This window comes from Syngnathus acus, chromosome 10 (assembly GCF_901709675.1).
Source record: "Syngnathus acus chromosome 10, fSynAcu1.2, whole genome shotgun sequence".
Classification (NCBI taxonomy): Eukaryota; Metazoa; Chordata; class Actinopteri; order Syngnathiformes; family Syngnathidae; genus Syngnathus; species Syngnathus acus.
Genome location: NC_051095.1, coordinates 16413568 through 16429023, shown reverse-complemented (window position 1 = coordinate 16429023; position 15456 = coordinate 16413568). Strand labels below are relative to the sequence as shown.

Sequence of the window (15456 nt, the reverse complement as noted above, 5' to 3'; positions counted from 1 at the left end):
ATCAGTAGCCCCACAATCAACATAGAGGAATAATTGCAAAGACCAGTCTTAGTAAGGATCAACACATGCACAGCATTGTAATGCAATTTATTGCACAATATAAAGTGGCGCGCACGTTGCATCATTTTGTCCTGATTGCAAAATTTAACATTTTCAGTCTCATGGTAATCCCTTTACACAGGTGGACAAGAAACATTTCTCTGATTATGTTTGTGCTCATCCTCATCCCTTGTGGATGATGCTTTCAAAAATAAAGGTTAGGCAGAGAGAGAACTAAAAGGATCACAAATCCCTCCTTCTGGGGTTAAACAGTGCCTTCCTCCCAATTTAGCCACTGCATAAATCAAACAGACGCTGAACAAAGCTATCAGGAAATGCAGGCAGGCTTTGGACATTTCCCTCTTTGGATGTCTTGGCTCTTTATCCTCACCATATGGGATGAGGGTGGAAGCTGAGGTTGTGAGCATGACAAGCTAATCTAATGACAAAAACAACATCCCGATGCCACTCCCAAGAGAGAAGGGAGCAAATGCATGGAGGACAAATGCAAGGAGGACAGGCTGGGGGAAACAAGTGGGATGAAAAATTCTCTCCTTTAGCTGTGACCAATCGGAAGATTTTCCCACTCAGCTACAAGGCATCTATTTAATGTGTTTTCCCCCATCTTGTGCTCAAAAGCCACTTTTCTTACAACAGACTCAAGCTGCGACTGCTGATCCTCCGCTCAAAAAACCCCATTTTTCTTTCTGCTTTCACATTCTCCTCTTAATCCTTATAAAAAGTGATTTGGCATTTTTGCTCATGATGAAACTGCACCCTTGTATCTCTTTGCAATTTTGACCTGTTTTCATTTGAGCTCACATATTCTGCACATGCTAAAAAGGATGCCCGAGTGGAGGCGGGTGCATCCAGGCAGCTCCTAGGCAACAGAAGAGTACATGATTTCATTAAAGCTGAGAGTAGTCTCCATGGTAACCACAGACAGCAGCGTCTGCCTCACTTGCGCAAAGGACACGCCCTTGTGAGAGTAGAAAAACAGGAAGTGCTCCAAAAGAGATTACTGACAAAAAGAAATATCACAGATGGGTGCTGCTACTTCATTTTACAGAACTCAATAACCTCTTCTAAAGGACACACACATCAAATCAAATATCCACATCAACATCATGCTTTTTGTCAGTGCACCACTTTGCTGTGAGCTTCATGTAGTTTAATGTATTGATTGAGGAATAAATAATTGAATGCATTCTGCAGCATTAAGGGAGCTTTCATAAGGCACATGCTGATGTCATCCTTTTACGGACATCAGCATATCCATTTCACACTCTTGCATCTCTCCTGACCGATAATAGACATTGTAGCATGAAAAAAAAAATACTGAATATTCTGATGGCTGCATATAAAAAAGCCTCTTCTCATTCGAATCAGCCTCACAGGCCACACACTTGCCCTGCCCTGACATTAGGTGCTGTCCACCTCGCCCCACCCTACCCATGCGCAAAGTAAGAAGGCTGAGCTGAACTGATAGCGTGGTCGGTGCTGAAGCTGCAGTAGCAGCAGCGGAAAATTACCTACCCCTCCCCCAGCCTCCTCCACTCATATTCACAGAGAGCTGCGGCGTGCAGTACAGGCAGGCACTCAAGCACTTTTATGCAGGGAGGGGACCTCAGGCATTGTTTAGGGAAGCACAGCATAGGGAGGATATTGGAAGGGGAAAAAAGAACAAAACAGCCCACTGCAGGGCTCATGGAGCAAGCAGCCATCTTTATATCACAAGATGACCCACTTGTACTCTCACACACACACGCGCACACGAATCCTCTGCTGCGTGTAAGCACACAAAGCCTCAATCAAATCTCCCTCACACTGAAGCGAGGGAGATTCGGTAGTCACATCGGACAGCGCTTGTTTGTGCTGGACCACTCCCTGAAATGAGGTCATGTTGTCTGAGTGACTCAGAGCATCACAGATTCGACGCGTCACAGTGCTGAACTGAACTTTACTGTCATTATTCAACCAATTTAGGAAAAATAACATTTTCAATCCATAGAAATACAGCAGCAGCATTCCCACAGTGTAAAAGAAATATTGAATATTGAAGTATGTTGTCTGTGCCTTGCTTGACTGTACCAGCAGTGTACACATCAGGAATGCTAATGAATATATATATATATTAAATCATGTTTGCAACGTTCCGGGGCTGATAGCACACATGTCTGCAGCGATGGACATTAACACCCTGTTAGTTCCCTCAGCTGCTCCCCTCCTCAGAAACTGGCGGTGAAGGAGAGGGGGGGATGGTAAAGCATAACATGCACTGAGAGGGGGAGAGGAAGAAGCAAGCTTTAGGTGAATAATACATGCATGCTGAGCATCAGGAGGAATGGGGATGCGACCGGCAGGAGTGAGGAAATAAAGGTCAAACCTCATTAATGACAGAATTCCTTGTACTAATTGCACAACCTAATTTGGTGGAGCTTGCTGTTCAATAAACATGTTTGTGAGAGCCTATAGTGAATAGCAAGCTACAAAACACAAAAATCACCTCTTTTGTCCATGCTGCATATACTGTCGGTACGAATAAACAAAACATGAATGGCAAACATTATGAGACAATTTCTGATGCTTACATGCTCATCGCTTTGCCATAGTTGTGTATCAATGTGAATTAAAATAAATAGGATATTATTTATAGCTGCTTCCAAAGAAGTTAATTCTGTGATTTAATAAAAAGAAATTCCAAAAATTGGCTGGCTTCTAAGACCTCATGTTCCTACATAGGAAAACACAACACAATGTTTTTAAAATATCGATTCAGAAAAATGGCAATTTGGAAATACAAAGCAACGTATATTCTTATGACTATACTGCTTTCTAACATCAGCACATTGCAAGGCGTATGTGGAAACATTTAATAATTTACTTCCAAGGTGAAAAGTAAATTTTCAGTCATTTCATTAGCTCATCACAAAACTGATATGTATGCACTACAACTAGTTTCCCGGCGAGACAATATTCTGCAGTGGCACAGCTGGGCCAAAATCACAACAGCCGTGTGTCATCTCAAGTGTCTCACTAAAGCTAAAATGAGCGATGAAAACAAAGCTGCTAGAGTAACTCTGAAATTATATTTAAAGTTAAAAGGATGCTTCTTTAAAAAGAGCACCTTTGGGGGTTAAAAGAGTTATATGTCAGAGGCAGATTATTTTTCTTTATTATTAATTTTTAATATTTATTGACAAGGCAAAATATGTGTGTATGTTTCATTTCAACAATGAAAAATAATTAAGAATTAGACGTTCCAACTTGCATATATATATATATATATATATTTTTTAGTATCAGTTGTGTTCTAATTTTGGAGAATCATTAACAGGTATGAGTGAGTGGGTACACAAGCCAAGAAAGGTTGGGAACCACTGGACTAGAGGACCAGTAAAATGCATTTGATCATCTACTATCGACATTGTATTATTCAAAAAAAGAACATTACTCGCTGTACGGCATTAACATGAAAACCTCCAAGTGAGTCACGATTATGCCATCATGATAAACTAACACGATGCCCACCTGCAAAGAGCAGGTACCAATGCAAACCAAAACTAGATGGTGGTGGCCCCACATCCAAACTTACAGTGATAACACAAATCGGCTACTGAACTATTGACATAATATCATCCGCTAAGCAGCCACACCTGAGTCTTCATCTGGGCAATCAAATGGGATAAAAAGCGAGAGCTAAGTAATAAAAGGCTATCTTTGAAAAAAAAGACAAAACATGTATTTTTGATTCAGATGTAATTAGTAGTCAGACAACAATATCATTCTGGAAAGTGCTAATAGTCAATTCCGAGTGTTTTGTGAAAATCGCATATAGTTATTACAGATGAGTCATTGCCTCAGAGTAGGAACAAAAAGAAGACTTACTCAAGAGCAAATAAAGGGTCATTTGGCCTTGAGATCACGCATGCTAATGCTAACTGGTCAAGATGTGGGACTGCATAGACACCTCTGGCCACAAGGAGCCCAGACATTCTGATTATTGATGTTTTAAAAGAGAAAAAAATGAGGCAAATCTGGTTGACAGAGGTGTTGCTGGAACATGTTCAGCTCCTTTTGAAATTTAATTGTAGCTCAGTGAAGTGAAGCTACATTTATTGTAAAATAGCTTGAAGCTTAGTAGATTTGCCAACATTGGCAAAACAGAAATATTTTGAACAGCGCTGCTTGCTGCAGTCGATTTGTGTGAGCCTGCTCTCTGTCAGCACCATGGACAGCGCTTCTGGCTCCTCAGAACAGACACTTGATGGAAATCTCAATTCAGGAGAAATATTATTGATTCCAGGTCGTTATAACTCACCTTCTCGCTGTTAGGAAGCGTTTGAGTCCTGGTAAAGGTGTCCCCTCCATTAATACTAATCAGTTCTGCCTCTACAGGCGGAAAGGGTGTGGGAAATACCACCATGTCACTCTTGAGCGTGTCTGAGCTGAAGCACACGTCGTACTGCTGAGTCGCTTTGGAATAAGACCAGCTGCCGTCAGGGTGGGTGGTGATCATCGGGGCGCCGTACCTGTCGAAATGTCCGTCCGCCTGTCTGTGGCATTTGAAGGCCACTAAAGTGACCAGACTGAGCAGGAAGACCAGCGACACGGCCACAATGGCGATGAGCAGGTACAAGTGCAAGTCGGAGAAGCTCTCCTCCTTGATGGGCACGTGTCTGAATTGAGTGTGGATGTCAGCTGTGCTTTCAAGTACCACCACGTCAAGAGACACAGTCGCTGACAGAGAGGCTTCGCCGTTATCACACACCGACACCACCAAGGGATGACTTTTGAGGTCATTGTCACTCATTCGCCTCTTGGTGCGAATCTCCCCGGTGCTGGTTCCGATCCGGAAGAGGTTGTTGTTGCCTTTGGGCTCAGACAGGTGATAGGAGAGCAGTGCATTGTAGCCAGAGTCTGCATCCACTGCCCTGATCTTGGCCACAAAGTATCCCGCCTCAGCAGAGTAGGGGATGCTCTCGCTGTTGACGGAGCCATGCTCAGAATAGGGAGCCAAAATGGCCGGACTGTTGTCATTCTCATCCAGGATAAAAACTTTGACAGTCACGTTGCTGCTGAGTGGAGGAACACCAGAGTCTGTAGCCTGAACTTTAAATTGAAACATCTTTACCTTCTCATAGTCAAAAGATTGTAAAGCCACTATATCTCCACTCTCCGAGTTGATGTTAATGTTTGACCTTACTGTGTCATCTTTGCGATTACTGATAACTGAAAAGGATATTTTTGCATTTTCACCCACATCTGGATCATCTGCATTCACAGTATAAATAACTGTACCAGCGGGACTGTTTTCTTTCACAAAAATTTGAATTACGGCTTCTCCAAAGCGGGGTGCATTGTCATTGATATCAGAAACATCCACAGTTATTACAGTTGTACTGGACAGCGAAGGAACGCCTTCATCAGATGCCTCAATTGTAATATTATATTTAGAAACCTGCTCTCTGTCCAGGGCACCGTCTACAACCAAAGAATAGTGATTTTTGTATGTGTTTTTTATTTTAAACGGGACATGCTCAATTATGTGTACATTAACGACGCCGTTTTTGTCTGTGTCATTGTCTTTCACCGTTAAGAGTCCCACCATTGTGTCGAGCGGTGCATCTTCCCTCACCACGTCGACTAGTGACGTCACTGATATTTTGGGTGGGTTATCATTAATGTCAATGATTTCAACGAGTATTTTACAATGTGATGCTCTAGAGTTAGTGCCTTTGTCTTTTGCTTGCACTCTGATTTCAACAGCATTGCCCTTTTCGTGATCCAATTCACCATTTACTGTAATTTCCCCCGTCACTGAATTAATTGCAAATTTGTCAACGTCATTATCACCGTCATGATTGATAAAAGAATACACAATTTCTCCATTATCGCCTTCATCTAAATCATGAGCATGCACTGATAGAACGCTTGTGCGTGGCGGAGAATTTTCAGTCACAGCGGCTTTGTACAGAGCGTTGTCAAATATTGGAATATTGTCATTAACATCCTGCACAACAACTGTGACTTGTAACGTCCCCGATTTAGCAGGTTTTCCACCATCCAGAGCTGTTAACGTGAGCTCGATCACAGACTGTTTCTCGCGGTCCAGAGATTTTTGCAGCACCAATTCAGCAGACATAGATTGCTCGCCCGCATTCTGCACATCCAAGGAGAAATGCTCATTTTGGCTCAGTTTATAGCTCTTTACTGAATTACTGCCGACATCTGCGTCGAAAGCTTTTGGTAAAGTAAATCGTTCTCCAGTAAAAGCCGACTCAGAGACATTCAGAACAATCTCAGGTAGTCGGAAAAATGGGACATTGTCATTTGTGTCCACAATTGCAACCTCAAAACGATAGAGATTCAGAGGCGCGTTTGCAATGGCTTCCACTTCCAAAGAGCACTTCACGCGGCGAGAGCAGAGCTCCTCCCGGTCTATTCTGTCCTTTACCAGAAGTATTCCTGTTTTAGCATTGACTTCCAAATACCTGGCATTCGGTCCTGATATTTGCAAATTTCTCAATTCCAAATCCTGGCCATCGAGGTGTAAATCCTTTGCTAAATTGCCCACAGTGGTTCCAGGGTTTGATTCTTCCGTAATTGAATAAACAATCTGTCCCGATGCCACGCTCCATAAGTAAAACAAAGGCAAGGAAAAATAGATCCAAAGACAAAAAACGTCGTCCAGTTTCATTCTTTTCCTGGCTCGTTAGACAGATGTCACTGAAATAGTAGTCTGCACCGGTAACATTTTAACATGTGCAAGTCAGAGCACCAACGAGGACTATAACAGCGAACAAAGAATTACTATACACTTCTAATTATGGAGGAAAGGGAGGAGCGTTTTACGCTTGGCATCTGTGGGCCGATAGGGACATCTTGTGGTCAAAAATTATAATTTTTCTATCAGGTCAAAACGCCAGAAAGTTACACTAAAATCCACAATCATCATTAAAAATAAGAATAGTGTAAACTTGCGTGAATACAATACCTCCACTCAATTCAAGTCATGACCATAATTACTTTTAAGTTGATCACCAGCGCCAATGACCTAAGACGAATTAATTCATCGCTAAATCATAGATTATTTCCCCCAGCATTTCTTTATTGCGCCAAATAACCCATTATTTTGGAAAAACAACTCACAGCATACCAACAACAATGAAAGAAAACGTATAAAAACTAAAATAATGACCTCGCTGAATTTTATCGTAATTGGATTTAGAAGAAAATTTGGGCTTTTTTTATTGAACACAAAGCTATATATAGTCAAGCACTTTGTTGTGTGAATGGCAACAAAGGTTTAGTGAGTGAACATTCTGTCAACTAATGACATTTAAAGTTGTTCTGCCTGACCACAATACACCACTGGCATAGATACGAATGAAAATCAAGCACAATATGTGATTTATGAATAAATCTCTGACAAGCTAAGTGAAATTAAATATTTTGTCACTGCAACCCCTAATACGAGCTCTTCCTTGGTTTGGAATCACTGTTCTAACCAACACCACAATTTATTATTTCATTAATGTTTAAAGATTGATCCAGAGCAGCTTGGCCTATGCATAATTCCAAAGAAAATGATAATGAAACAACTTGGATTGTTCAATATCAAATAAAATCACTATAACATAGACAACAAAACACAAACAAACACTGTACTATGTGTCGGTTAGGCCTGTCAGGTTTGTGCCATCCACATTACCTTCTCACTGTTAGGTAAAGTCTGAGTCCTGGTAAAGGTGTCTCCTCCATTAATACTGATCAGTTCTGCTTCTACAGGCGGAAAGGGCGTGGGAAAAACCACCATGTCACTCTTGAGCGTGTCTGAGCTGAAGCACACGTCGTACTGCTGAGTCGCTTTGGAGTAAGACCAGCTCCCATCAGGGTGGGTGGTGATCATCGGGGCGCCGTACCTGTCGAAATGTCCCTCCGTCTGTCTGTGGCATTTGAAGGCCACTAAAGTGACCAGGCTGAGCAGGAAGACCAGCGACACGGCCACAATGGCGATGAGCAGGTACAAGTGCAAGTCAGAGAAGCTCTCCTCCTTGATGGGCACGTGTCTGAACTGAGTGTGGTGGATGTCAGCTGTGCTTTCAAGCACCACCACGTCAAGAGACACAGTCGCTGACAGGGGCGCTTCTCCGTTATCACACACCGACACCACCAAGGGGTGACTTTTCAGGTCATTGTCACTCATTCGCCTCTTGGTGCGAATCTCCCCGGTGCTGGTTCCGATCCGGAAGAGGTTGTTGTTGCCTTTGGGCTCAGAAAGGTGATAGGAGAGCAGCGCGTTGTAGCCAGAGTCTGCATCCACTGCCCTGATCTTGGCCACAAAGTATCCTGCCTCAGCAGAATAGGGGATGCTCTCGCTGTTGACGGAGCCATGCTCAGAATAGGGAGCCAAAATGGCCGGACTGTTGTCATTCTCATCCAGGATAAAAACGTTTACAGTCACGTTGCTGCTGAGCGGAGGAGCACCAGAGTCTGTGGCCTGAACTTTAAACTGAAACGTCTTTAACTTCTCATAGTCAAAGGACTGCAAACTGACTAGATCACCACTCTCTGAATTAATGTTCATCACTGATGTTATTGGAATTCCATTTGCATCCCCCAATAATGCATACGTCACTCTTGCGTTCACATTCATATCCAAATCTATTGCATTTATTCTATAGATACTTGCTCCCACAGGACTGTTTTCTTTGACATAAATATTAATAATGGGTTCAGAGAAACGTGGCGCGTTGTCATTAACATCAGCCACTTGAATGGCAATAACGCTTGTGCATGATAGAGGAGGACTCCCCTCATCATTTGCTACAAGAGTGACATTGTAAAATGAATGCTCCTCCCTATCAAGTGAGCCATCCACAACTAGAGAATAATAGTTTTTATAATTGGAATTAAGCTTAAAAGGTGCAGAGCCACTTAGTTTACACTGAGTGTTGCCGTTTTTCCCTCCATCTTTATCAGTCACAGTCACTAAAGCCACGACGCTTCCAATCTCAGCGTTTTCTTTTATGGGGTTCATGAGTGACGTCACCACAATTTCTGGAGCGTTGTCGTTCACGTCGAGCACTTCAACCAATAGCTTCGCATTTGCTCTCCGAGGCGACAAACCTTTATCAGTAGCCTGAACATGAATATCATATGCTGCTTGCGCCTCATAGTCCAAACGGCCTTTTACAGTGATCTCACCTGTGTCTGCATCTATTAAAAACACGTCCGCGGGGTCAAAATGTGCACGTTTAACAAAAGCAAATCTTAGCCTCCCATTGTCTCCTTCGTCTAAATCTGTAGCACTTAACTGAATCACTAAAGACCCAGACGGCGCATTTTCTTTCACGCGAGCCTTGTACAGGGCTTGACTAAACGAAGGCGTGTTATCATTAACATCCAGAACATTTACATGCAACAGTAACGTGCCCGTTTTGGAGGGTTTTCCTCCATCAACGGCAGTAAGTGTTAATTTTAGCGTGGCTTGTTTTTCTCTATCTAAAGCTTTTAGTAACACCAACTCAGCAGACACACTCTGTTCTCCACCGCCCTGCACATCCAGAGAAAAATATTCATTTGTGCTCAGCTTGTAAGTCTTTACCGAGTTTCCAGCAGTATCAGCGTCGAGCGCCAGTGGAAGTAAAAAATGCTCGCCTGCGGGTGATATTTCAGACACGTTAATCGAATGCGACTCCTCCACGAAACGAGGTGGGTTGTCGTTTAAATCATCTACCACCACTTCAATTCGATTAAGCGCCATCGGGTTCCTCAGTATGGCCTCTAAGTTGAGAGTACATTGGATTGCCTTTGGACACAACTCCTCGCGGTCTACTCTCTCGGCAACATAAAGCTCCCCCGTGCGAAAATTGGCCTTGAAATATTCCTTACTGTAAGAGGACACCACACTTAAATCCCGAGTTTGCAAGTCCCTCACGTTGACATTTAAATCCTTCGCAAGGTTGCCCACCACGGTTCCTTTGTCCACCTCTTCGTTAATAGAGTAGGAAATCTGAGCAGCGCAGCAGTGCCATAAAACGACAAAAAAGAGCCAGCAGAGGCTTGCATGTTTGCGTCCAATGCCCATTGCCATTTCCACGGATTCCCAAGTAAAATCACAGTATTTCATCCACGGAACACCGCCCGATCGTCCATAATGCCATCCACTCTCCTGCTCCTCCGAATATTTTTTGGGTGCGCACACAATGCAATCAGTCTGATGACGTTAAAATGGACCGCGGAGACACTGAGCAAAGTGGTGGTCTGATGCGACCCCAAGCGTTCAAACTTGGTATAAACATTTGACCTCATACGTGGCAGACAGTACTCGTATGAACTTGCTGAAGCCATTGAATTGCTATTATAAGTTATAAAATTATTATCAGTCTTCATTTAAACTGCCTCCCCCCCATGAGTAATGTTAATTAAATAAATTTAAAAAATATTTTCTTGCAAATATAGGAATTAGATTATGGAATTGTGAAACATAAACAGCAATCCTGTTCAAAAAGCAAAACTCTAAAATGCCCGTAAAGTGAATCTTGAAACTGTACAAATATCTTGAAACTGTATAAAGATCAGCATTGTAATCATGCAGGTTATTTGGTCAAAGTAAACTATAAAAAAACAAAATCTCATCAAAATAAAAAAGTTCTACCCGCATTATTTTGCTTAGAAACGGAGACATTTCGGCAAAACGATTAGCCACACATTATAGCCCAAACGTTGCTATCTGATCGAAAAACCACTATCTTACCGGTCACTTATATATTTTTATACACTTCAAGAGCATGTGATACAGTACTGCTTTTGGGCATGGGATCAGTGATGTTTGATTGGATATCAAGGAAGCATCTACTTTGCCCATTAAAACAACATTCAGCACCAAGGACAGAGAAATTGGTCCCTTTCCCTGATGGTTTATCTTGAGGCCTGTAGTCTATCCCTGCTGACTTGATGTAAAATGCATATTAAAATGCAGACTCCACAACATCTGCACAAACACCAGCTATGTCAACCACTACACTACCATTACGAAAGAAAGAGCCCAATTTTTTTAATAAAACCATCAATGTGCATCACATAAATTGGCTTATCTGGCTTCTGTTTCAAATGCAAAATATCCAGCCAACCTGTTTAGTCATTGCTGATTTTAAATAATGAATGCAGTTTAAAAGTGGTTTGAGTTTGAGTGTAAGCATAAAAAAGGAAATTCAACAAATGTTTAAGCCTACCTTCTCAGTAGTAGGTAAGGTCTGAGTCCTAGTAAATGTATCTCCTCCGTTAATACTGATTAGTTCCGCCTCGACAGGTGGAAAGGGTGTGGGGAAAACCACCATGTCACTCTTGAGCGTGTCTGAGCTGAAGCACACGTCGTACTGCTGAGTCGCTTTGGAATAAGACCAGCTCCCGTCGGGGTGGGTGGTGATCATAGGGGCGCCGTACCTGTCGAAATGTCCGTCCGCCTGTCTGTGGCATTTGAAGGCCACTAAAGTGACCAGGCTGACCAGGAAGACCAGCGACACGGCTACAATGGCGATGAGCAGGTACAAGTGCAAGTCGGAGAAGCTCTCATCCTTGATGGGCACGTGTCTGAACTGAGTGTGGTGGATGTCAGCTGTGCTTTCAAGCACCACCACATCAAGAGACACAGTCGCTGACAGGGGGGCTTCTCCGCTATCACACACCGACACCACCAAGGGGTGACTTTTCAGGTCATTGTCACTCATTCGCCTCTTGGTGCGAATCTCCCCGGTGCTGGTTCCGATCCGGAAGAGGTTGTTGTTGCCTTTGGGCTCAGACAAGTGATAGGAGAGCAACGCATTGTAGCCAGAGTCTGCATCCACCGCCCTGATCTTGGCCACAAAGTATCCTGCCTCAGCAGAATAGGGGATGCTCTCGCTGTTGACGGAGCCATGCTCAGAATAGGGAGCCAAAATGGCCGGACTGTTGTCATTCTCATCCAGAACAAAAACGTTAACAGTCACGTTGCTGCTGAGTGGCGGAACACCAGAGTCTGTGGCCTGAACTTTAAACTGAAACGTCTTTAACTTCTCAAAGTCAAAAGATTGCAAACTGACAATGTCTCCGCTCTCTGAGTTGATGTTAAGGAGTGACGAAATTGGAAAATTTCTGTGAGCGTTATCTAACAACGCGTATGAAACTTTTGCATTTGCGTCCAAATCAGGATCAACTGCATTTATGGAACAGAGTGAATATCCACTTGGGGTATTTTCTTTGACGTACACATTAATAATAGGTTCCATAAAACGAGGTGCATTATCGTTAACATCAGAAACATGAACACTAATGATCCTTTTAGTGGACAGAGGTGGACTTCCGTCATCTGTGGCTAAGATGGAGACATTATAAAGAGAGACGTTTTCTCTGTCTAGTGCTCCATCAACTACTAAAGAATAATCATTTTTGTAGTTAGATTTCAGTTTAAAGGGAACAGATCCCACAACCTTACATTCTGTTACACCGTTGTTCCCACCATCCTTATCACTCACTGTAATCAAAGAAACAATTGTGCCCAATTCTGCGTTTTCTTTTACAGGCGTCATCAGTGATGTCACTGTTATTTCAGGGGCATTGTCATTCACATCTACTATCTCTATGAGCAGTTTAGCATTTGCACTACGAGGAACAGGGCCTTGATCCATTGCTTGAATCCTGACTTCGTAAGCAGGAGTCTCTTCATAATTTAAAGGACCTTTTACAGTGATTTCTCCCGTTTCTGTATTTAGATTAAAAACATTTGATGGATCATTTTGGCTCCGTTTTATTATCGAATATGTGATCTTACTGTTCATGCCTTCGTCCAAATCTGTTGCATTTAATTTAATCACGACTGAGCCCTGCGCGGCATCTTCGCTCAGACGCACTTTATAAAGTGACTTACTAAACGTGGGTACATTGTCGTTGACATCGAGCACATTCACGCGTATCTGCAACGAGCCAGATTTGGGAGGTTTACCCCCGTCGACAGCAGTGAGCGTGAGCGTAATGAGTGACTGTTTTTCTCGATCTAAAGATTTGTGCAGCACCAATTCTGCAGACACACCGTGGTCTCCTCCGCTCTGCACATCCAGCGTAAAATGTTCATTGTTGCTTAGCTTATAGCTCCTCACTGAATTACTGCCGAAATCTGCGTCCGCAGCCACCGGGAGAAAATACCGCTCCCCCGGTAAAGCTGATTCAGAAATGTTCAAAGTGTATGCGTTTTCTATAAAAGCTGGTGAATTGTCATTTATATCCAAAATAATGATCTCAATGCGGTGTGCCGTCATCGGGTTGTTTAACACAGCTTGTATCCTCAACATACATTTTGCCACGTTCGGACAGAGTTCCTCCCTGTCTATTCTTTCTTTCACAAATAAGTTACCGCTGTGTAAATTCACGTTGAAATACTCTTTACTGTAACTGGAAACCACACGCAGATCTCTGGTGTCCAATTCATGCACGTTGAGGTTTAAATCCTTGGCGATGTTGCCCACCACAAAGCCTTTGTTCGCTTCCTCGTTAACAGAGTAGGACAACTGCGAAGCGGACGGGCCGTAAATACAAAAAAGCAAAGCAAAGTAAATCCAGAAATTGTATCTTTGTTGACGCATCCTCATCGTCGATGCAGCAAAAATAAACAGACTGCCGTCTATTATTCATCCACAGAGAGAAATTTACTCCAACTGTGCGTCTTTGTGCGCCTCATGCGCATGAACTGTTGGCTGATGACGATTTCTTTTTGCCGGAGCAGGGCGGAGTAGAACTATTGAGTGGGTCACCGAATCACCACATTCGTATCTACGGTCTCCTGCGACCCCGTGTGGTGAATTTAAGGCAAATCTCATGACAATCACTTAACATGCAAAATTGCCTACGACCAACAGCAACAACAAAAACCTTTTTTTTTTTTAAATCTGATTTTTGGCCCGACATCTGATAACGCTAGGAAATGTCGAGTCCCGTTTTCCCTTTAAAAGCTATAATGCTATTTTTAGAGCGTTGGAAAACAACAACACTAATATTTCCTATAAATATATTATGTTGGCTCTGACATGAATCAAGCCAACAAAACAGCAAACACCGAATAGTACACGTTATATAAACTCGACTATTAATACTAACAGCACAATATGTAACAATACTGAATGTGAAGTCGCCAATGGTTTGAATGTTCACTCGCCTGGCTTCCACACGGGCAGTGTGCAGTTCCCACTCAAGTGACAGTGTGAATGTGACTGACTGCGAATGGTTGTCTGTTTCTCTGCCCTTGTGACTGATTGGTGACCAGTCCGGGATGTGGTCCACCTTTCGCCCTAAAATAGGCTCCAATTATTCCCTACAGACTAGAACCAGACAAGCAGTATACAAGAAGGACCGATGGATACTTAAGCTCTGATATGAGGTTCCCCAAAAAGCGCATCTCCGTGGTTTTCAGCACAACGGACAGCGGCATTTAGAGTTGCTGTTTTCACTCCCAAACAGTACGGAAATGCAAAACTGCCAATGTAAAATAAACAAATAATTGTAAATACGTTTAAATGTATTTGCACTTACGTGGCAGATATATTTGAGCGTATTTACAAATGCGTTCAAACGTAAACTTGTCGGCTAAATGCAAAAAAAACTTCCCATAATGCCACGGGGTATTGACTTGCGCATGCATTTTTAACAGGAAATACTTTCTATCCCGTTTGGCCTAAATAAGACCAATGCATTCGAAAACTAGCTAAGTAGGCATTTTCTGTAATTTTTATCATGTATTATGTCCTAAGTTAATGATTTCCGTTCGGCATTCTTTCCCACCATGCCACGGGTTATTGACTTGCGCATGCGCCAATTTAGAAATAGGCTTTTTAAGCATTTGGCCTATATTATACCAATACGTTCAAAAATTGAGTAAGTCAACATAGTTTATTTCTCATTTTTATAAATCTATAATTATGTCTGCAGTATTTCAACATATTTTTCCTGTCATAAATCAATGTTTACTCCACACTGGCAGTTCCACGCTTCTGTAAAGGGGAAAGCAATCGACCTGCCATGTGAAATAAATAATGCGAGTTTAGCACCGCAGAGAGTGTCACCAAAATTACAGGGAACACACAAAGTGTCAACTTTTTAAACCAACGCCGGGGGCTCAGTACTACTGCACTATTAAATCCAACAAAGTGCAAACTATGTACAAAACCACACTGATCACTCCATCAACCGAGTGATTTACATTGTTTATGCTTTCCTTGCAAACTATTGCCCAAGCCCTTCCAGACATGCTCTACTTAATCCAAGATATCACATTAATGTTAACATATACATGTTTGTTTTTGTTTGCTTTAGTATATAATCAGCTATACACGTTGCTTGCAACTAACAGCCAGTCAACTTGAGAGCATAAAATAATTGTCAGCC

The 15456-nt window shown here is 42.5% G+C and overlaps 1 protein-coding gene across 27 annotated transcripts in view; it reads right to left on the bottom strand.

Moving 5' to 3' along the window:
- LOC119128674 (protocadherin alpha-C2-like) overlaps nucleotides 1–15456 on the bottom strand; it is a 152471-nt gene that overhangs the window by 16984 nt on the left and 120031 nt on the right. Inside the window, exon 1 of one of the 27 annotated variants that reach the window (XM_037261345.1) lies at nucleotides 11280–15453. The exons of 25 other annotated variants lie outside the window; for them this stretch is intronic. In XM_037261345.1, the coding sequence (XP_037117240.1) occupies nucleotides 11280–13667 (2388 nt within the window). In that variant the 5' untranslated portion in view covers nucleotides 13668–15453. Of the gene's footprint in view, nucleotides 1–7753; nucleotides 11248–11279; nucleotides 15454–15456 lie in introns of those variants that run through there. One more of the 27 variants, XM_037261338.1, reaches the window with a different exon arrangement.